Genomic DNA, 24,005 nt, shown 5'->3' with positions numbered 1-24,005 from the left:
CAGAAAAAAAAAAACTGAGCTGCTGGTAGCAGAGTGAGGGGTTATAGCCAGTTTTTTGTTTTTATGTCTTCTGCCTAGTCTTCTCCTAAAGGTCAAGATTAAAAAGGTGCTGTGTCCGTCAATGAACAAAAGATAAAATGGGGATGTTTATTATAGCAAAAAAGTACAAAAAGATATTGGCGTTTTTATCAAAATTGTCACTCTTTTTTTTGTTTATAGGGCAAAAAATAAAAGCAGCAGAGATGATCAAATGCCACCAATAGAAACCTCTATTTGTGGAAAAGAAAGGACGTAAATTTTGTTTGGGTACAGAGTCACACAACCGCGCAATTGTCAGTTAAAGCGACACAGTGCCGTATAGCAAAAATTGGCCTGGTCATTGAGCAGCCAAATCTTCCAGGGCTGAAGTGGTTAAATTGAAGTCCTCCAGTGGCGTGCTGTCACCGCTGACAGGGCTTCCATCTTGACGAACTACGGCCGATTGAATGGCTGACTTACGATGACCTCACTCCAGCGCATGCACATGGGAGTCACGGCCACAGCACAGAGCTCTGAAGGGACGGCATGAGTATGCACATGCTGGGTGACAGAGTGCATCCTGTGTGAATAACTCCTAAAAATAGCAAGTTTAGGAGATATTCACTGTACCTACAGGTCAGCCTTATTTATAGGCTAACCTGTAGGTACAAGTTCAAAAGCTGAGTTTACTACCGCTTTAAGAACTATCTTCAGTGTAAAGAACAAGGAGTGCTGGAAGTGATGGTTTGGCACCCAGAGCCCTGATCTGAACATCACTGAGTCTGTGTGTTTCACCTATACCGACAGGATTTAAGGCAGCCTACATCCAAAAGAAGATCTCTAGTTAGTTCTCAATCATGTTTGGAACAACCTACTTGCCGATTACCTTCCTTCCTAAATTGTGTGCAATTGTACCTAGAAAATGCTCTTTTGAAGGCAAAGGGCGGTCACACCAAATATTGATGCAAATTGGATCTTATTTCTCTTCATTTACATTTTTTTCACTTCTATTTCTGAAAGCATTCTTAAATTTACAGCATCTTTTCACACGTGCCTAAAACTTTTGCACAGTAATATATTATATATATATATATAATGTGCTCATAAGTTTACATACCCTGGCAGAAATTGTGATTTCTTGGCCCTTTTTTTTCTTTTTACAGAATATGACGGACACAAAAAAAAAAAAAAAAAAAAAAAACTTTTCACTTATGGTTAGTGTTTGGCTGAAACCATTTCAGACAAACACTAACTGATCAAAAAAGGTTTACATACCCTGGTGATTTTGACACAAAGGGGTTTGAATGGCTATTAAAAAGGTAACCATCCTCACTTGTGATTTATTTTACTTGTAGTGTGTGTGTGTGTGTGTGTGCGTGTGTGTGCGTGTGTGTGCGTGTGTGTGTGTGTTAAAAGAATCGTCAAAGGATCTGCAGGAACAGGTAGTTTAACTGTATAAAACAGGTAAGGGATATAAAAAGTTATCCAAGGAACTGAGAATGCCAATCAGCAGTGTTCAAACTCTAATCAAGAAGGGGAAAATTAGGGGTCCAAACTACGGTCAGGTAGACCAACTAAAAAATTTCAGCCACAACTGTAAGGAAAATTGTTCGGGATGCAAAGAAAAACCCACAAATAACTTCAGGTGAAATACAGGACTTTACGAAAACATGTAATGTGGGTATTTCAAAATGCACAATAAGGAGGCACGTGAAGAAAGAAGGGCTGCATGGTCGAGTTGCCAGAAGAAAGCAATTACTATGCAAATGCCACAAAGTCTCCCGCTTACAATTACGCCAAAACAGCACAGAGACAAGCCTCAAACCTTCAAGTAATTTGGAGTGAGGAGACCAAAATTTTGCTTTTTGGCTACAACCATAAACACCACATTTGACTTTGTCATGTTATAACCAAAAACTTCAATGTATTTTATTGGGATTTTATGCGATAGACCAACGCAAAGTGGCACATAAATCGTGAAGTGTATGGAAAATTATAAAATGTTTTTAAAAATGTTTTGCAAATAAATATGTGAAAAGCGTGTTGTGCATTTGGATTCAGCCCCCTTAAGGCCCCTTTTACACTACCGCGACTTCAAAGTCATGTGATTTTGCCACGATTTCAGCAAATGCCTGTGTAACTTGCATCAAAGTTGGACGAAGTAGTGAAGGACTACTTTGAAGAAGTTGGCACGACTTGATATCGTACTAATATGAATGGTTGTCATTGGAATTCATGGGGAACGACTTGTCATACAACTTTGCAGTCCCAAGTCGCAAGACAAGTAGTACAAGTGTGAAAAAGGACCTTACTCTGCTACCCCCTAACTAAAATCTAGTGGAACCAATTGCCTCCTAATTAGTAAATAGAGTCCACCTGTGTGTAATTTAATCTCAATATAAATAAAGCTGTTCTGTTAAGCCATCAGAGGTTTGTTAGAGAACCTTAGTGAACAAACAGCATCATGAAGGCCAAGGAACACAACAGACAGGTCAGGGATACATTTGTAAAGTTTAAAAGCAGGGTTAGGTTATAAAAAAAAATCCCAAGCATTGAATATCTCACAGGAGCACAATTCAATCCATCATCCGAAAATGGAAACATTATGGCACAACTGCAAACCTAACAAGACATGGCCATCCACCTAAACCAAGGGTGTGCAACCTTTGAGAGATGGAGTTAACTTGGCCACCTCCTACCCCCTTTCTAAGCTGTACTGCTTCCCATCCGCTTCTCTGCCATGGGGATGGGAGCGGCAGACGGTGCAGGGGAAAGAGCAGCTGGCAAGCGGGGGGTCAGCAAAATAGGGAAATTTTCACAATCTACCCGTCACCTTCTGGTTGTCCACAGGTAGATCACGGTCGATGGGTTGCTGACCTCTAACCTAAAAACGTACAGGCCGGGCAAGGAGAGCATTAATCAGTGAAGCAGCCAAGAAGTCCTGGAGGAGCTGCAGAGATCCACACCTCAGGTGGCTGAAGCTGTCCACAGGGCAACTATTAGTCGTACACTCCACAAATCTTGTCTTTATGGAAGAGTGGCAAGAAGAAAGCCATTGTTGAAAGAAAGCCATAAGAAGTGCCATTTGCATTTTGCAAGAAGCCATGTTAGGGACACAGCAAACATGTGGAAGAATGTGCTCTGGTCAGATGAAATTAAACTATTTGGCCTAAAAGCAAAACGCTAGGTGTGGCAGAAAACCAACACTGCACATCACCCTAAACACACCACAGAGTGACTGTTCCTTCAAAGCTCATGGAATGACATAATCAGCGCAGTATACAGTAAATATCTCCAAACTGAGAAAGTTTAGGAGATATTTACAGTACCTATAGGGAAGCATTATTATAGGTTTCCCTATAGGTACAAACAAGGGGAGCTTGCTTCCTCTTTAACCTGTGTTGAGTTAATAAAAAAAAAAAATTGTAAATTTTAAAATTGCGCCTTTTTGCGAAATGGTAGTGTATGTATAATAAGTCTTTGTCATCAGGTTGTTTAAACGATAGAGGTAAGCTGCGGTGGAACAATCATGGTTCCTTTAAATTTGTGATTCTTCCTGCGATCTGCCCCTATTTAAACCCCATTTGTAGTCTGTCACATAACTTCAAGAAGGGCCACGCTCGGATATGCGTAGTCAAGACAACAGCCATCTTCCCTCTACTCTCCTCAGCTTGCTCTCCACCTATTGTGCTCCAAGTTTCATTTTGGACCCGAGTTCCCTGATCGTATGAAGCCACGTTCGGGCGTTCCTATCCACCAGCTCCAGTCAGTGGCTGCTCAGGCTGCCTCTCGCCCCCTCCTTTGCTTCCTGGCTGCCCCACCATTCCACCACACATCATTGGGGACCCGATCAAGGCTCCACACTGCCCATCCGGCTCTGCACACGCTGGCTTCCCTCTTCCTAGTGACAACCGGGAACACATGAAGGTTTTGCCATCGCGGCGCTGCCCCACCAAGCCAGTCCACCACCGACTGTTGCTTAAGGTACTGTCACAATAAAGAGCACACTTTGCAGTTGTTCCATTCAAGCACGTTATTAAATCGGCACGTTATTTTATCTCACTGAAAGTTTTAATTTTTTGATTGTCCTTTCAAGAGACTGTCCAGATCAGCACTTTCAATTATGGTTAATCCTGAATGTTTCTACTTTATTTTTCACAGTTTTCTTTTAGACTTCGATCATCACACCATGGTGCACTGCAGACAGTTTTGAAATCTGTGTGTTTTTTTTCTCCCATCAGTTTTCATGCAGGTATGGAATGAAGAACGAGCCCTTAATGTTTAACTTTTCATAAACATTAACATGTTCAGTTTATACATGATTTTTTTAATAAAATTGGTGTTATGTCTGAAAAGCTTCAATGTACAAAATATCGGCTATAGGCAATAACAAATATTTGTAAATTTTAAATTGCGTCTTTTTGCCAAATGGAAATAAACGAACGTACGCAACAATGTAAATAACCAAATTTCTCAAAAAATAGAGGTTCTCAACTTACAGCTTTCAGAGTTTGTAAAAGACCCCCTAACCAAATATCTTCTAAAAGCACATGACCAGTTTAAAAAAAAAAAAAAAAAATGCTACTGGATTTTTCTTTTTTTAGACCCCAGAATTTAATCACATCTGTTTCCTGTAGCACTAATGTTTATCAAATCTATTTTCACAAAAAAAGTACCAGTTACTTACCGGTAACTGTCTTTCTGGGAAATCTTCCAGGACGGCACACCTGAGAGATGAGAGGCTCCTCCCTACAGGAAACACAATCAATCGACAGCTGTTTTAAGTCCCCACCCTTCCCCTTGATCCTCAGTTTGTAGAGAAGTAACTCCTGAACCAGGTTCACAAGGGAAATCATTCCTCATAGGTACTCACCTTCTAGTGTTCTAGAATTTTCCCTCCTCCAACGGGCGGGAAGTAGGCCTGCCGTCCTGGAAGATTTCCCAGAAAGACAGTTACCGGTAAGTAACTGGTACTTTTCTCAAGTCATCTTCCAGGACGGCACACCTGAGAGGATAAACAAGTACCTCAGGCCTACCTTAGGGTGGGGCCACTGCAAAACCCTCTTGGCGAACCTTGGCTCTGCAGTGAGCTTTACCTCCACTCCATACGCTCATATGCTTGATGAAGGCATGTTAGCTGGATCATGCGGCTGATCTGCAGGTCTGCTCCACAGATGTTCCTGCCTTTTCCGCTTCAGATGCAGTATCTAGGTGAAATGGGCTCTTAAAAATGGAATCAGAAAACATGTTAAACTTGTAGGTTAGCAATGTTGCCTATCTCACACATCTAACAACCATGGCCTATTATGCCTGTAGGTGCTACTTAGAACCACTAAAAAGATAAATAAGAGACCTGTGTAAGACAAGGACACTACATTAATCAATAAGAGGGCCTGTCTTAACACTATCCTGTTGAGGGAAATAAAACTGCTTCCTTTTTATCTTTATGTCAGCAAAAGACTAAAGGGAAGCCTACTTAAGGGAAATAGATTAACAGAAGCTTGAACCCTGGGTTTAAGGCATGCCCAATCTATGTCCTTACTTACGCCTGAGAGCCTTCTTCAGGAGAATTAAAGTCCCTAGCAGGAGTAGACTACCCATATTGCTATGTCTAGTTTTGCTAAAAGGGCAAAATGAAGGCCATGCACCAAGCCGAAACCTATTCGATCGGGTATACATCTTTATACTTCATCCTCAGGCCCTAATACTCCTCTGAACAGAAATCTCCAAGTTCTTACTAAACAGGGCGATTCATTATCCCCTTCCTCCAGTGTCCCATAACCCTACAGGGCTTCAACCCTAGGAAATGGTTCTGGCATCCCTGAATGCAAGTGGTCAAGGTTTTCTGACATGTGGCAGCTGCAGCCCGAACTCCTGGCCCCTCCATGGAAAAGAAGGCTGAAATACAAAAGGTGATACATGCATTATTAATATCACAAATAAAATGATCATAGATTGTGGGCACGGCACAATAGATTTAGACAGAAAGGACACAAGCATAGACAACAATGTTGTGTGCCTGAGTGTGACTAGCTAAACCAATATATCAAATATGGGAAGAGACCCAAATCTGAACCTCAACGTAGACAAACAGTCCTCATAGTCTGGTTTTCTGATGTGCTGCCAAGACGTAAAAACATTAAGACTCAAGCAAACCCTAAATGCTGCGTATTTCTTTAGTGCAGCTAGCTAGGTCATAACTGATATATAAATACGGAAAGGACAGGAACCCCCTTTACTGTTGTGCTTTACCTATGTACAGCAAAACAAGGCTATAAAGACAGAAAGACCCAAACTTCCATGTTGTGTATTTCTGACAAACCACCACAGTTATAAGATTAATATGAACACCAACTCCCGTGTTGTGCATTTCTGCTATGCCACAGGGAAAAATATGGAACACAAGACAATCCTTTCTGTCATGCACTTCTGTAGTGTAGTTCAGATAGAACCAACACTGAGAAAGGACACGAGCAACCTGCAGCATTGTGTTTTTCTGAAACAGAAAGCACCAGCAAGCTTCAATCTTGAGTATTTCTGCTGTGCAACAACATAAAAGCAGACACTGAGGAAAAAGACAGACAGCCTTTACAGCTGCAATCTTTCTGGTCTGCTGCAAAATAAAACAATAACGCCATGATGAGTATTCCTGCTGTGTAGCAAAACCTCAATCAGAAGGGACAGATAAGTTTAGGGTTCCCACACCCGTGCGACCCAACCTGCGACTTGGGACTGCAAGACGCATGAGAAGTCATATACTATGGCTTCCAATGGGTACCATTTGTGTCTGTGCGACACCAGCAGTCCCTGATTCCTGGATCCACAGACCTCAAGATTACACAGGTCGCAGGGAAAAAAAAAAAAAAAAAACAAATAGCAATTTTCAGGTCGAACCAGTAAGGGGTCCCCAATGCTGTGACTCCCTGGAGGATTGCAGCCAACAAACCCCTGCTGTGTATCCCTAAGATGCAGAAAGGTAGATCCATGAGAAACACTGCTTAGCCTGATATACAAACGATAAGGCAGTAAATATAGGACATACAGGACACAAACATTCAATCTTTGTGTATGTCTGATGTGTAGTAATATACCAATACTGAGCAGAGAGGCCACCATCCTCAATGTGTCTCTCAGCTGAGCAGCAAAAACAAAATCAGAAAAAGACAAGCAACCTTCACTGCTGTGTCCTTTCTGATATGCAGCCAATAAGGCAGAATATGCAAGACATAAAAGGACAGACAACCTTCAATCTTGTATATGTCTGATGTGCAACAATATAACAATTCTGAATAGAGATAGCACATGCATATTGAAGCGATTTGGCCTTGCGACTCAACATGTCAAATCGCATGGCTAAAATCAGCACAACACCACTTTGTGGTGCTACATGGATTACCAAAGGCAGTATATGTACTACACCTGGCAGGGGTTCAATTTGTATTTCTACTATGTAGCCCAACAAATTCGAACCATCAATTTTCACTGCTGCCTTTCTGATAAGGCAGTAATACAGGACACAAAACCTCACAGACCTTAATGCTGTACAAATCTGATGTGCAACAATAAAACACTATGAATAGAGATAGCACATCCATATTGAAATGATTTGTCATGCGACTCAACATGTCAAATCGCATGTTTAAACTCGGCAGCCATTGCTGTTAATAGCACTGTCTGAATCAGCACAGCGCCCTGCAAATCAGGACCATCAGACTTCACTGCTGCCTTTCTGATAAGTAACCAACAAGGCAGTAAAACAGGACACAAAGCCCCACAGACAGACCTCAATCTTGTGTATGTCTGATGTGCAGCAATATAACCATTATGAGCAGAGATGTCACCAGACACAATGATGTGCATTTCTGCTGTGCAACACAAAACCAGAAAGTACAGACCACCTTCACTGTTGTATTTTTCTGATCTGTAGCCAAACAAAGCAGTACCTTTAGTATATAAAGGACAGCAAACAAGCTTCAGTGCAGTGCATTTCTGATGTACAGCAATATAGCCCTTATAAGCAGAGATGTCACAAATCTCAATGTGTATTTCTGCTGTGCCACAAAAACATCCCAGCAAGCACAAACCTTCACTACTGAGGTCTACTGGTGTGCAGCCAATGAGGAGTCATGGTCTATCCCTTTATGAAATAACCAACAGGCAATTTATTTCATAGGCATAGCCTGGGCTGTAGATACTAAACCTTCACCACCAGAGAAGGAACAGATCCTAAAATGGTTGGACACCCTACTATTAGTAGTAGTTGTTGTCCTACCTTACCTCCATAGACTGAGCAAACGCTAGCCAGCACATATCCAGGTGGTGCTGATTAGCAACTAAAGTCTCAATGAGCCCAGCCCTAGAGACCAATTTAAGACCTCTCTAGAAGAGGTGGTTACCAGTTTAGCCTGGGAGGTAAATAGCTATTTGCAGGCTTCAAACAATTAATTATGTAGCTCTTGCATAGGTTTGCACAGAAAATCCTCAATTAAAAGGATGTAGGGAGCGATCTATGGTGAATCGCCTTTAGATCTGCCACTGCGTGGATTGTAGCCCAAACCAATAAAAAAAGTTTCTTCTTACCTCCTACACTATAATATAAACACAGTGTAAAGGTGGAGTGGGAGGTTGGAGCTTATGAAAGTTAACTATAGCAGGCAACCCCCAAAAGGAGGATCTGTGACAAGGGAACCCCTACTGTGCCACACAGTAGCTTGGTCTCTGCCCATCCTTGAATGTTAGGTCAGCTTTTAAACATTGTGAAGCAACTTCAGATTCCTAGCAGCTGGGCTAATAGGGCCGGTAACCTAGTGCACCTGCTGACCAGGGGAGCTTCTGAATCCACCAACCACTGCCCAATTAATAACCTGTTCAGTGGTATACCTGGCCTGTAAGTAACTTTGTATCTACCAGGTCCCCTCTGTACGCTATATTCATCCCTACTAAATGTACCACAACTGGGCATGTAGGGAGAGGCTGGCAACCTACTGCTGCGATAACCAGTGTCTCTGCTGTAAGAGGGAGCTGTGGCTGGTGGTTTTAGCAGTGGCGTCTGCGCTATTTGTATCCCGACCCCAGGTTCTGCACTGCACCAGTCAGTATATACACGGGGAAGGGGGAGCAATGGCCTACCTACCTCTTTCTCATCTGAAGTGGTTTAGGCACACTCGTTCCTCTGCACCACCTGTCCACCATACAGCTTCTCTGATGTAAGAGGGAGCTGCGGCTGGTGTTTTTAGCAGAAGCTTAAGGGCTATTTGAATCCAGACCCCAGGTGAGATCTCAAATGCCCAGGAACCCTCTGGCTGGAATTGGGGATTTTGCAGCTAAATTCCCACAGCAAAAGGAAAGTAAAGTACTCACCGTTGTCGTCTTCCTCTTTTTGCCACAGCCAGCGGGCTTGCTTTTCCATCCTTATGGTCCACACGCAAGGAGGATAGCCGCCAAAGTGCTCCCCCCCCAACTGCTGTCCCCATAGGGAAGTCAGTCTATATACATGGGGGGGGGGGGGGCAATGCCTTCCATTCCTCATTCCCATCTTCATATCTGAGGTGGTTAAGGCAGACATCCACCGTAGTAAACTGGTGCCTCCTCGCTCTAGAGAAAGGAGGATGTGGGCGCCTGCTCCTACTGACTCTCAGCCTTCCCTCCTGGGTAAGAACGCCGCTGCCATTTTCCCGAAGTTTGAAAATGACGCGGGTGCTTGTTGCCACGCCCTCTCCGGCAGCCCACGCGAGCTACCGGGGACCCAGGAGTCGGGGACAAGCCCCCTGGAAAGAACCGATGGCCAGCACCCCCGTCTGAACAGCCACCTGTACAGGTAAGGAGGGGGGAGACAGGATAATGGCCCCTGAAGTTCTGGGTACACCACTGTACCCAGGGTCCTTCAGCTCTCAGGGGGGCTCTTCCAATTTCTGCTGCCCGCCCTGAGGAAAAGATAGGGGAACCCCCCAGGAAGGACAAGAATATCCTACCAGACCCAGAGGCTTCCCAGGCTTGTGGTCCGGCTCCCAGGGGGAGACCACCAGCCCCAGGCTTCGGGTCATTTGGAAAAAAACAAACAAACAGTTTCGCTGTGTAGGGAGAAACACAATCAAAAAAAAACTGAGGATCAAGGGGAAGGGTGGGGACTTAAAACAGCTGTCGATTGATTGTGTTTCCTGTAGGGAGGAGCCTCTCATCTCTCAGGTGTGCCGTCCTGGAAGATGACTTGAGAAAATACATATATACATACATATATATATATATATATATATATATATATATATATATATATATATATATATATATATATATATATATATAATAAAAACCCCACAAAATCCCATATATTAAAAAAAGACAGTATAACCTACATATTCCTTGCTAAAATTCTACTAAGGCCTCGTTCATTGTTGTACACTTTAGGACACCCCACTGGAGGACTGCGTTTACTTGCACGGGGATACACAGGTATTCTGTGCATTCCTGTGCAGGCAGTCCTAGTCATGTCAACTGGGATGCAGCAGCCGATCTGACATACATGCAGGTGTAGGTGCATGGCCCCAAATGCAGACAGTGTGAGTTCAGGGACATGCACCCAGAGGGATGTCAAGTTGGAAGCAGTGGCTGTGTTCACGGAGCCGCTTTGTCCCAATTGACATGAATGGAACTGCCTGCACAGAACACCTGTGCATTCCCGTGCAGCTGCTGTGTCCCAATTGACAATGGGACTGCTTACATGGGGCTGCATGGAACACCTGTGAGGATACTGCTTGAACAAAGCCTTAGGCTTTGTTAGACTTGCAGTTGAGGGGGGGGGGGGGGGGGGGATGCACAGTTGAGCTGTGTTTCTGCCACCTGCCAGCCACACCCCCTCAAGCTACAATAGGTAGCAGTCGGGGGCGTTTACATGCTGGGGCCACGAAGCTTTGCTCCTGTGGCAAAGTTGACTCAACTTGTAGCGATGCTGCCTGCCGAATGCTAAACATTCAAATCATTCAAAAACAAATGCAACTGCGTGCAACGCATGCGGTTGTGGTGCATTTGTCAGAAAAAAAAAAAGAAAAAAAAAAAAGGGGGTTAAAGCAGGTGGTGAAGAGGCATCGCATCACTTCCTCACAAACTGGAGAGTAGCTTTGGGGTGAGATTTAGATGAATGTCTAAAATTTACCCCCACTAGGATTATTTTCCCCTCACTTTATTTTTTTGTATGGGTGGGGGGTGGCTTTGGAGAGACATGGGGGGGGGGTCACCTTTTTTGGGGGGAATAGCTCTGAGCTATTGTTTTGTTCAGAGTTACAGCAGGAGGGGGCATGTGACGTCCTGGCAGTGAATGGGTTAAAGCAATACTGTATTAAGGAAATATTGATGCAGTCTTTGCACCTTTTGAAAAAAAAAAAAAAACACACACACACACACACACACACACACACACACACACACACACACACACACAGTTCCCTATTTACTGTGCTGATAAAATGTACTTTTGAACTGCTAGTTCCTCAAAATATTGGGGCTAAAGATAGCATGATTACGATGTGGGGATTTGCGATCATCTCCATCTTTTTTTTTTTTAATTATATGTTTTTTTCCCCACGGTAAGTATTTTTGTATAGCTTTTTATTATATGTTTAAGATATATTTAACACTTGGCATTTAACTTCTATGATCCAAACCATGCTGGCATGCTCCTCCCACTGTTCCCACAGCTGTGTTAAAACTATAGCTAAAAGGCAAAAACCAAAAATGTTTTTCTTTTTTTTTTTTTTTTTAATGTTGGATGGAGTGGAGATGGATTAGAACGCCTATATTAGTTTTTATTACCGTCTGTGCCCCTATTCGGGAGTTTCTCCCTCTCTATTTGTCTTGCCATTGAAAGTAAAAGAAAATCCCATATTTTGGGTTGTCCCCAGAAGAGTAATAGAGGGGACATTTTCCCCTCAATTGAGACAATAGTTCTGGTGGCTTGGGGGTCCCCAGGGAATTCCTTTAAAGGATTTCCTCCCAATTCCTGTTTTGATATCGGACAGGAAGTGAATGAAAATCTTGGCAATGGGGAATAGATGGTGAAAAATAATCTGGCATGGGCTATAATCCGCTCTTAGCCCTTGTACACACGGTCGGAGATTCCGACAACCAAATGCGTCGGATTTTGTCCGAAACCGTTGCATACACATGGTCAGACAAAGTTGTAGGAAAATCCAATCTTTCAGAACGTGATGACGTAATTTCGTTACGATGGGACTACGTTCAGGCTAGTAGCCAATAGCTTTGATGTAGGAATTTGATCTGAGCATGCGTGGCACTTTGTCCGATCGGAATTCTCTACACATGATCGGAGTATGTCCGATCGGAGCATTTTGTCGGAAAAAATTTCCAGCAAGTTGGAAAATTTGGTCCGACGGAAACAGTCCGATGCAGACCACACACAGTCGGAATATCCGACAAAACGCTCCGATCGGACACATTCCGTCGGAATCTCCAATTGTGTGTACAAGGGCTTACTCAAAAATAAATAAGTAAAAAAGTTTTGCCTTGTAAAGTGTGGGGAGGGGGGAGTGTAACTGCAGTTCCCCTTTCATGTGACAGCTCAGACAAACTTTATACATTCTGGTCTTTAAATGGATATAGAGAACATTATCCTACAGATAAACAAGTACAACTTATGTACAAGGATTGGTTTCATCTGTGTATTACCTGAGGCCACTCCCATCACTGAGTATATGTAATGAGTATACAACCACTTTAATATTTTCTCTCCTCCCGCCAGCTATAAAGACGGTAATTTACAAGCAGTTGGGGGTCTTTGAAGAAGGGGCGGAGCCCTGAAACACATTCACCCGCCCCCTTCCTGCTCATGGCATCAGTACAGCTCCAAGTGCAGAGAGGCTGGCTTCAGAACGCCCCTCATGGCACGTCATCTGGCAGGACCGACTCTTGGATCTCTGTAGGTCTTTGCTGTTGGTAGTTCGCCTTCTCTTCGTATGCTGCTCTACCTGTGCCTAAGTCTGGATATATTTGTTCCAATAAATTTTGGCATTTTTTTTGATTGAGCACCTTGGCACGTGTTTTTTTTGCAGGGATTTAAGAATAGCTGGTCAACTTATTGCAATGAGGAGCAAAAATAAAGGAAAGCTCTTCCTGTAAAAAAACTGCAAGTGGAGTATGCCTTCATTAACTCAGTGTATTTATACAACTTCATTTCCAACACAAATCCATAAAAAGAAAAGGAGTTTATTCCTCATTTTAGCATAGGGATGAAAGCTGTGCAAAACATTCCATTTGGTTTCTCTGAAAAAAATAGTATAATGCACCCCTACAGCCTAAGTTTACAGGGTAATTTATTTGCAAAAGCTCTTCCATGTGTTCTGGTCTGCATTTATGCAAGGTATACAAAATATTATTCTATGATGTTGGCCCGGTACACAGATACCAAACCAAGAAAGTTAGCTCATTTACAGTAGTTCATTATCAAAGAACTGTTTACAATGAGCTGACCAAAAGGCATAAGCCCTCTTCTCAAGCACTGTATATACCTTCTTAAAGTGGAACTTTAGTCAGAAAAATTAAAGTTCTGCTACAGGATTTCAGGCTGGCCCCTTTTGCAGGTATAACTATTTAACCACTTCAGCTCTGGAAGGATTTGCCCCCTTAATGACCGGGCTATTTTTTGAGATAAAGCACTGTGCGACGATGTACTCAAATAAAATGTATCTCCTTTCAACCCCCTTCCCCCCCACACCAATTGAGCTTTCTTTTGGTAGTATTTGAGGACCTCTGTGGTTTTTAATTTTTTGCGCTATAAAACAGAGGGTGACAATATTGGAGAGAAGGAAAAAAAAAAAAAAAAAAAAATTAAAATTTACTTTCTGCTATAATACATGTAAAAAAAAAAAAAAAAAAAAAAAAAAAAAATTATAATATATATATATATATTATATATATATATATATATATATTTTATTCATTACACACACACACACACACACACAGTGCCTTGCAAAAGTATTCACCCCCTTGGCATTTTTCATATTTTGTTGCCTCACAACTTGGAATTAACATGGATTGTTTGAAGATTTGCATCATTTAATTTACAGAACATGCCCACAACTTTGAAGATATTTTTTTTTTCCCCTTTTTTTTTATTTATAAATTTTTTTTTTTTTTTTTTTTTATTGTGAAGCAAACAACAAATAGGACAAAATAACAGAAAAAGTTGATGTGCATAACTATTCACCCCCCTAAAGTCAATACTTTGTGGCTATCACAGCTCCAAGTCACTTTGAATACGTCTCTATGAGCTTGCCACATTTTACTTGGTTCTTACAAAACTGCTCCAGCTCCTTCAAGTTTGATGGTTTGCCCTTGTAAACAGCAATCTTTAAGTCTGACCACAAATTTTCTATTGGATTGAGGTCTGGGCTTTGAGTAGGCCATCCCAACAAATTTACATTTCCCATTAAACCACTCAAGTGTTGCTTTAGCAGTGTGTTTGGGTCATTGTCCTGCTGGAAGGTGAACCTCCATCCTAGCCTCAAATCACACACAGAGTGGTACAGGTTTTGCTCAAGAATATCCCTGTATTGATTACCATCCATCTTTCCCTCAACCCTGACCAGTTTCCTAGTCTCGACTGCTGAAAAACAACCCCACAGCATGATGTTGCCACCATGTTTCACTGTAGGGATGGTGTTCTTTGGGTGATATGATGTGTTGGGTTTGCACCAGACATAGCGTTTTCCTTGATGGCCAAAACGCTACACTATGGGTCTTCAAACTATGGCCCTCCAGTTGTTCAGGAACTACAATTCCCATCATGCCTTGTCATGTCTGTGAATGTCAGAGTTTTACAATGCTTCATGGGATGTGTAGTTTCACAACAGCTGGAGGGCCGTAGTTTAAGGATCCCTGCGCTACACTTTAGGCTCATCAGACCAGAGCACCTTCCTCCATACATTTTGGGAGTCTGCCACATTCCTTTTCGCAAACTAAAAAAACGTGCCATTTTGTTTTTGCTGAAAGTAATGGCTTTCTTCTGGCCACTCTGCCATAAATCCCAACTCTATGGATCATACGGCTTATTGTTGTCCTATGTACAGATACTCCAGTCTCTGCTGTGGAACTCTGCAGCTCCTACAGGGTTACCTTAGGGCTCTGTGCTGCCTCTCTGATTAATGCCCACCTTGGCCAGTCCATGAGTTTTGGTGTGCGGTCGTCTCTTGGCAAGTTTGCTGTTGTGCCATGTTCTTTCCATTTGGTTATGATAGATTTGATAGTGGTCCTAGGGATCCTCAAAGATTTGAATTTTTTTTTTTTTTTTTTTTAATAACCTAACCCTGACTTGTATTTCCCAACAACATTGTCCCTTACTTGTTTGGAGAGTTTCTTGGTCTTCATGGCAGTGTTTGGTAAAGATACTTTCACACTGAGGCACTTTGCAGGCGCTATAGTGCTAAAAATAGCATCTGCAAAGTGCCCTGAAAGAGCCACTCAATTCACTCCAATGTGAAAGCAAAAATATGTGTATATGTAATGACCCATCATGTGACACTTATATTGCACACAGGTGGACATCATTTCACAAATTATGTGACTTCTGAAGGTAATTGGCTGCACCAGAGCATCTTATGGGCTTCATAACAAATATGCACATGCCATTTATCAGTCTTTTATTTCTGAAAAATTGTTTTATGTATATATATTTCTACTTTTACTTCACCAACTTAGACTATTGTGTTCTGATCCATCACATATAATTCAGATAGATAGATAGATAGATAGATAGATAGATATATCTATCTATCTATGTGTAACCAAAAAGGCAGCAATGTAACAAAATAGGTATAAAGCCAAGGGGGTGAATACTTTTGCAAGGCACCGTAAAATATTAAAACACACAATACTATTTTATATATATACACACACACACACACACACACACACTTATTCATCAGTTTAGGCCGATATATATTCTTCTACATATTTATATAAAATTGCAATAGGAGCATATTGATTGGGTTGTGCAAACATTATCGTGTCTAGAAACTATGGGATAGATTTAGGTAATGGCGGCAATCTGCAATTTTTAGCGGGGCTGCGACATTGCGGCGGACAATTCTGACCCCAAAATTACATTACACTGATCAGTGCTATAAAAAAAATGCACTAATCAATGTAAAAATTACACTGCCAGGGAAGGGGTTAACACTAAGGGAGCAACCAAAGGGTTAACTGTGTTCCCTCACAGTGTTCTGACTGTAAGGGGGGGGGGGGCTACTAAGGACAGGACAGATCACTGTTCCCGATAAATGAATTATGTGCATTACCATGCATGCTGAATGTATAATTGGTAGTGTAAATTCTTGTTTGCCTTTAGTTATACAGTGAATTCCAGAAGTCAGCATGCTCATTTATGTATATGGATTTTTTAGCTTGGGCATACCTCATGTCCTTTGCAACTCCCATATTGTTACCAAGAGTCACTGACCAACAGCGAGGTGCAGGGAATGGGAGAACACCTTTCAGGTCTTTGACTTCAGAGCTGGATAAAAATGTCCCAGTTATCCAACTTAAACCCTGGGAGATAAAATGTCCTTGCTTCTGATGTTTACAACCAGTAGAAGCACATTTAAGCACAGGGACACTAAGAATATACAGTTGTGCTCATAAGTTTCCATACCCTGGCAGCATTTACTATTTCTTCCCCATTTTTCAGAGAATATGACAAAAACAAAAACTTTTTTCACTTATGGTTAGTGTCGGGCAGAAGTCATTTATTATCAATTAACTGTGTTTACTCTTTTAAATCATAATCACAAACAAAAACTATCCAAATAACCCTGATCAAAAATGTTTACATAACCCAGTTCTTAATACGTGTATTGCCCCTTTTAACATCAGTGACAGCTTGAAGTCTTTTGTGGACAAGGCTCTCTCTTTCTCAAATGGTAAAGCTGCCCATTCCTCTTGGCAAAAGCCTCCAGTTCCTTTAAATTCTTGGGCTGTCTTGCATGAACTGCACGTTTGAGATTTCCCAGAGTGGCTCAATGATATTGAGGACAGGAGACTGAGATGGCCATTCCAGAACCTTCACTTTACTGTGCTGTAGCCAACGACAGGTCAATTTGGCCTTGTGTGTTTTGAATCATTGTCCTGTTGGAATGTCCAAGTACGTCCCATGCGCAGTTTCCTGGCTGATGAATGCAAATGTTTCTCCAGTATTTTTTGATAACATACTGCATTCATCTTGCCATCAATTTTGACCAAATTTCCTGTGCCTTTGTAGCTCACACACCCACAAAACATCAGTGATCCACCTCCATGTTTCACAGTAGGAATGGTGTACCTTTCATCACAGGCTTTGTTGACTTCTTTCCAAATGCAACATTTATGGTTGTTGCCAAAAAGCTAAAATTTTGGCCTCATCACTCCAAATGACTTTGTGCCAGAAGGTTTGAGGCTTGTCTCTGTGCTGTTTGGCATAACGTAAGCAGGATACTTTGTGGCAATTGTGTAGTAATGGCTTTTGTCTGGCGACTCGACCGTGCAGCCCATCTTTCTTCAAGTGCCTCCTTATTGTGCATCTTGAAACAGCTACACCACTTTTTCAGACAGTCCTGTATTTCACCTGAAGTTAGTTGTGGGTTTTTCCTTTGCATCCCGGACAAAATTTTCCTGGCAGTTGTGGCTGAAATTTTTTTTGGTCTACCTGATCATGGTTTGGTTTGAACAGAAGACCTCATTTTCCACTTCTTGATTAGAGTTTGAACACTGCTGACTGATTGGCATTCTCAATTCCTTGGATATCTTTTTATATCCCCTTTCCTGTCGCCCCAGGCGTCGGCGGTAAAGCTGTGCTTTTTAGCGCTGTTTTGACGTGTCAGCAGTGCTATTTGCTTTTAAACCCCCTCCCTCTAGCGTCCGAAAAGAGGTTAAATCCACCCGCAAAACACCACTGAAGAGGCGTTTGGCTGGCAGTATCGCAGCACTGCCCCATTGATTTCAAATGGAGAGCAGCAGTGGAGGAACTCAGAAGCTGCTGGCAAGACTTTTTCTGACACCCTGCCAGCACACCGCTCCAGGATGAAAGCCCTCGGGCTTTCACCCTGGAGCAAATGGAGCTGCTTTTTTTCCCCAGGCACTATAGCACCTGAAAAATGCTGGCAGTGTGAAAGTGGTCTAACAGCTCAACATTACCCGCATATCCTTTTACAATTCTTTTGCTTTCCCCATGATTTAGAATCCAGAAACGTCAGTGCAGCACTGGATGAAAGATGCAAGGGTCTGTCAGGAGTCCAGAATCTCATTGACATGTAATTTTACAGCCTTCAGATCCAGAAAAGGCCTCACATCTCCGTTTGGTTTTGGGATTACAAAAAGTTTAGAGTAAAAACCCCTGAACTTTTCGTTGGATAGATATAGATATACATACATACACACACACACACACACACACACACACAAAAATTACATGCAAACAGATCACAGGTGAGGATGGTTACCTTTAATAGCCATTCAAACCCCTTTGCATCAACTTGTGTGCATGTTATCAGGACAAAATCACCAAGATATGCAAACACTAACCATGAGTGAAAGAAAAGGTTGTGTCATCATTCATATTCTCGGAAAAATGGCCAAGAAATCATAAATTCTGCCAGGTATGTAAACTTATGAGCACAAGCCCCCCCAACGATACACTTTAGGAGATCCCTTGTTAACAAGGCCCTCCCACTTTACAAGCTGACATACATGGGCCGCAACTAGCCTTAAAAAAATTGCCAAGATCTGGGACCCCTGGGTGCAGGAAGAACGGTTGGCCATTGACCAAGTGGAGGACCAAAGCTAGGCTTTCTTCTAACCCAAGCTGCCAGTTGACAGGAACCCACACTGCTTACAATAAGGTTTTGGTGCGGCTGGGGTGCTGGGCAGCCCCTCCCTTTATGATCCAGTGGTGAGATGGGGCTTGGGCACCACCAGTATTTAGGGACCCCAGGTCATAGATATTTGTATTGGGCAGGGAGGTGGGAAATGCCACGAAAGTCAATGTGATTGTTAAAAAGCTACTTTCTGATCATGTCATCATTGTACTAGGAGTAATGTAACACGCTGGGTCTTTCCCCTTCTTGCCGGTTCACCCGATTTGGATGCAAGTACCTCAAATTAAAGCTGAAAGTCAGTAGTTAAAGCACATCTTGTTCGTTTCAAATCCATTGTGTTGGTGTATAGAGCCAAAAAGATAAGAATTGTGTCGATGTCCCAATACTTATGGAACTGACTGTAATACAACAAACTATGAAACAAATGTTATTTTCGTATTTTTGTCCTGCCTTGCAGCGAATTCTGAAGGGCCGAGTAGCTTTCGCGAGTTAGATGTCACTTCCTGTTTTCTCTCTCCCATTATGCCTGAGAGAGAAAACCAGAAGTATGAGGAGCGGACTTCTCCATTGCCAGTGCCCATCTGAAGGAGTCACCACAGGAGAGGACAACACACCGTAAGAGCCGCTCCGGAAGAGAGAGCGAGAGCGTTTGATGGGACAAAGGCTGCATTTGATGGGACAGTGAGGCTGCATAAGATGGGCACAGCAGTTGCGATTGATGGGTTTTTTTTTTTTTCAGAACTTGTTTGCGCCCCCCCAAAAATTGCACCAGCCGCCACTGCAAGTGTTTAACTGACAACTGCACAGTCATGCAACACTATATACAAATGACATTTTTATTTAAAGACAGAAAATGTTGAAATTAATTTTCTACTTTCTGTTCTATAACATATCCAATAAAAAAAAAAAAAAAAATAAGAATTTAAAATGTGTTCATAAATTTAGGCCAAAATATATTTTGCTACAGGTCTTTGGAAAAAAATAAATAAATAAATAAATAAATCCCAACAAAAAAAAAGTGTACATCAATTGGTTTGTGCGAAAGTTATAGCACCTACAAACTAAGGAATATATAAACTGGAATTTACAGAGCTACAGACGCTATACTGTAATTGCACGAAAGTAGGGGTGGCCCCTGAATGCCACATATCTAGAGATGGAGGTGGATGGAGTGGCAACCTCAGCCTGGACTCCAACCAAACCATGCCCCCCCCCCCCCCCCCCCCCCACCAGAGCTTAACCTAACTGGTCTCCTCTCACAATCCAGTGCTGTCCTGTGTGCAGCTCTACTGCGAGGAAGTGTACCCATGTTCTAACCTTTTAAGGACATTGCAAGTACAGAAAAATACCTGTTGATCTGCCAGAAATGCACTTAGCTCCACAATTTGCTGGGCTGACAATACATTAGCATTCTCTAGACTGATGAAGTCACATGATCGTGGCGCTACGCGTTGGAACAGAGAGGCACCAGAAGTGATGTGAGGTTGCGAGCTCGCTGCTCGTGGTGCTTAGCTTGAACCCTTGTTTATGTGAATACCTTATTGGTTGTAAGAAAATCACCTAGTTTTTAGACATTTCACAATTCGGGACCCCTTTTCTTTCTCCATATCACATACACATCTATTTTGGGAGGATTTCCATTTGTTGATTTGTATAAAGGAGGTATACATACCTTTAGAAGGAGAACCACCCATCAGGATACAAGGCTCCCCAGATGCTATCCATGTCATTCTCATCTATAAGAAGCCCTTAGTGTGACTGACTGCAGGACCCTGAATTCCTGGATTGCCAGCGTCTACATTTATACGCCGCTACCTTACAGCGGTAAGGCAAGGGGCCCATTATACACAGGAGGTGTCATTACACTGAAGAAGAGAGAAGTCACCGTTTACATTATTTCACTTGCACTTCACTATCTCACCTTATCATTTATTTATCGATTGAATACATTTTTGTATTGTCACTTTTGGCACTGGCACTTTATTTTTATGTGATTAAGGACATTTGTTCACTTGGAGTTTATTCTTATGCATTGTCACTTACACTACTTATTCTGAAATAAATTTTTGTTATAACATTTAAGCACTTAATATTGTTTATACTGTATATTAAATTTGTTCGCAAACATTTAGAGTGCAGCACCATTTATCGATTTTATTTTATGCTCTGGACTGAAACTGCAAAATCTGGTGTCAGCCCTGTCCAGAGGTTTTCTCCACAACAAGAGGAAGCGTTATATAGTCCAATGGAAAAAATGAAGGACTGATTAGACTCGTCAAGATAACACAGGCAAAGTAAACAGGGCAGCTCTAAATTTCTTAGACGACCAACGGGTACATTGAGCAAGTAACAATAGTTTGCAGTTTGACCAAATACACTTTTAAATAAAAAAAAATAAAAAATGACCCCTATAGCCCATCCTGAATGGTTTTTACTTTTTCTTACCTTGTTAAGCAAGTTATACTCACCAAATGTCACCATATAGGTCCCTCGCTGGTGCCATTTACAGGTGCGGGACACTGCTTATCCGATACTGCAAATGGCCCCTCGCCAGTGTCCTCTACTGTCCCCTTGTGATGACATCACTGCTCTTCTGGATCCTGAGTGAACCCCACTGCTGGACAGCCAATAGGAAGTATCCATGTCACACAGGCAGTAACATGGACAGCCAATGTAGGACCTCATCTGTGTAAAGAAAGGAAGACGGAGGACCCAGGACTAGAGGATCGCAAGGCCATGGTGCTCGGTAGGTAAAATTTAGGTTTGTTTTTTACTGCCATGAATCAATTAGTGGGGTTGGTGGTTTTATCCCAGACCTGGGATTTTTTTTTTAAATTAAGACCCCTTTCAAATGGGGATGGCGGGTCCGTTACGGGTAAAGCGAGGCTAGTTTTAGCAGCAGAGAAAAAAATGGGCATGGAAGAAACCTGTTGGCTGACCTGCTTATAAAAATGCTAGTTGCCTGGCTGTAATGCTGATTCTCCCAGTTCAACACATTTTGAGCCTCTTACCCAGAACAAGCATTCAGCAAAATGAAGCCAGGACATCAAATGCAAGTCAATGACACACAAAGAACTTTAGCTCTGTATAAAATCCAGGCAACTAGCATTTTCATAAGAAGACAAAGTGGTTAGTATTTCTGCCTGGCAGCACTAGAGTCGGCGTTCGTCTCTCAACCACGGCACTACTTGCCTAGGCTGCATGTTCTTCCTGTGACTAAGTGGGCTTCCCTCCACACTCCAAAAGACATGCTGGTAGGTGAATTGACTCCTGTTTAATTTGGCCCTAGTATGTACGAATGTGAGCTAGGCTGGCCATACATTATACAATTTTCTTTAGATTTACCAAAACCATATAGGAGGTCAAACCTAAACACTTTTAATTTACATGCAACCAGGCAGGCCCTTGCACTACATAGTTAAAGCGGAGTTCCGCCTGGGGAAAAAGAAAAAAAAATGTAAATAAAAGTCAACAGCTGCAAATACTGTAGCTGCTGACTTTAAATATATGGACAATTAGCTGTCCAGAGAACCAACAATGCCGGCACCCGAAGCCGATCTTCGGATGGACTCACTGGTGCTGCCACCGGCATTCCTAGTAAGGAAACCAGGCAGGGGAGACTTTTGGCTTCACTCCTGGGTTTTCTACTGCGCATTCTGAATGGCGCTCTTTTGCAGGAAGTGGGAGCAAATACCTGGATTTGACAGGTATCTGCTCCCCTCTGAAAGGTGCCAAATGTGACCTGATCTGACCGGATCTGATCACTAGAAGTTCCATTTCTGGGTAGAACTCCACTTTAAAAAAAGGTAAAGCTAAAAGAAAATTTAATAAGAAAATTTTACAATGTATGGCCAGATTTAGGGATGTTAGATTGTAAGCTCCTTGAGGGCAGGGACTGATGTGTATGTATAATAAAGATGTAGATTGAAGGCACTAATTAACTGTAATAAACAAATAGTATCTGGGGGGGGGGGGGGGGGGTTGTTTTGTTTTTTAACCAGAGATCAGGAACTGATAAGATGCTAAACAGTGTTCTATACTCCCACAATGCAATGATCTCCATAAAGCTGCCAAGTTATGGAAAACAGGATACAGTTTGAATCCATCCATGATCTTCTTCGCTCGCTCATTACTAGACATGGTGGGGCGATTCCTTGCGTTTATTCTGAGCCAACCCAATCCAAATGAATGGCAGGAGACTGGATCTGAATGGTCAAATCTTCTTTCGCTGTAGTTCTATTAAATCGATTAGGTTTCTGTTCCAGTAAAAGCGATTATAAGCAATTCATAAAACGTGTGTGTCTCTGGTTCACCTTGTAGGTGAGTGTAGCAGCCTAGCCCAGGGGATCAGTGCTCATGGACATCAGTCAGACAAGCAGTGAGGATGGCCTGTAGAGTAGTAGGACAGCAGGTCACTTAGAGATTTATTGCATGTACAAAGTCAGGGGGCCAAGCAATGACAGAAGAGTACAGAAAATTGCAATGCCAACTTCATAGGTCACCTCATGCAGGGGGTAGTCAGTCAGGTATAGCTCACAAGGTGGACGAGGCTGACAGAACGGAACAGGCAGGGTACCTGGAGTCCCACAGCCTGCTGATAGGTGGAGGGCTCCTCTGAGGTAAAAACGGCAGGCCTCTATGAAGCACTTTCAGCTCTCGTATATCAAAGTTTCACCCAGGTTTCCCCTCAGAAGAAACGGGTACCACGCTCTGAAAGTCTGTACCCACCGCTGTCTCCTTCCCCCTCGCTCATACACGCACCGGGTAAAGCCGCCTTATCGACGCCGCTATCCCACCTCGGAGGCCGCTATTCCCTGTCAGGTAGGTTACGGGTCCTGCTAAGCGGATTTAGCGATGCGCTCCCAGCGCCGCCTTCTCTCACCCGCAACGCCTTACGCGGGTCTACCGATCTCTACACCCAGCCAATAACAGCCGCAATAGCGGATACATGACAACACCATGTACCAATCATATAAGGGACTAAGCAAGGACCCACCTTTTTGGGAGTGGCGAAATAAACAGTTAGTTAGGTTGCGTTCTAAACGTTGTAGTGTAAAAGATGCGCGTCACTCTGCCCAGCAACGTGACGTAGCATAGAAACGGAAAATCTCGAACGGAAACTCAGAGGGG

At 42.6% G+C, this 24,005-nt stretch overlaps 1 protein-coding gene across 4 annotated transcripts in view; it reads right to left on the bottom strand.

Moving 5' to 3' along the window:
* The window catches only part of PDE6D (phosphodiesterase 6D), a 131,857-nt gene extending 108,069 nt beyond the window's left edge, over nt 1-23,788 (bottom strand). For 2 of the 4 annotated variants that reach the window (XR_013276799.1, XM_077487669.1), the window contains exon 1: nt 22,969-23,784. Coding sequence is in view for 3 of the 4 variants with exons in the window: in XM_077487669.1 (XP_077343795.1) it covers nt 22,969-23,015 (47 nt within the window). In the remaining variant the exon portion in view is untranslated. Of the gene's footprint in view, nt 1-22,968 lie in introns of all 4 variants that reach the window. The other 2 variants (XM_077487668.1, XM_077487670.1) reach the window with 2 other exon arrangements.
* Nucleotides 23,789-24,005: the final 217 nt, after the last annotated feature.

Source organism: Lithobates pipiens, unplaced genomic scaffold (assembly GCF_037356315.1).
Source record: "Lithobates pipiens isolate NorthernLeopardFrog02 unplaced genomic scaffold, aLitPip1_a1.2 Scaffold_18, whole genome shotgun sequence".
Taxonomy (NCBI): Eukaryota; Metazoa; Chordata; class Amphibia; order Anura; family Ranidae; genus Lithobates; species Lithobates pipiens.
Note: the sequence above shows the minus strand (reverse complement) of the source record. Positions and strands in the feature narration are given on the sequence as shown.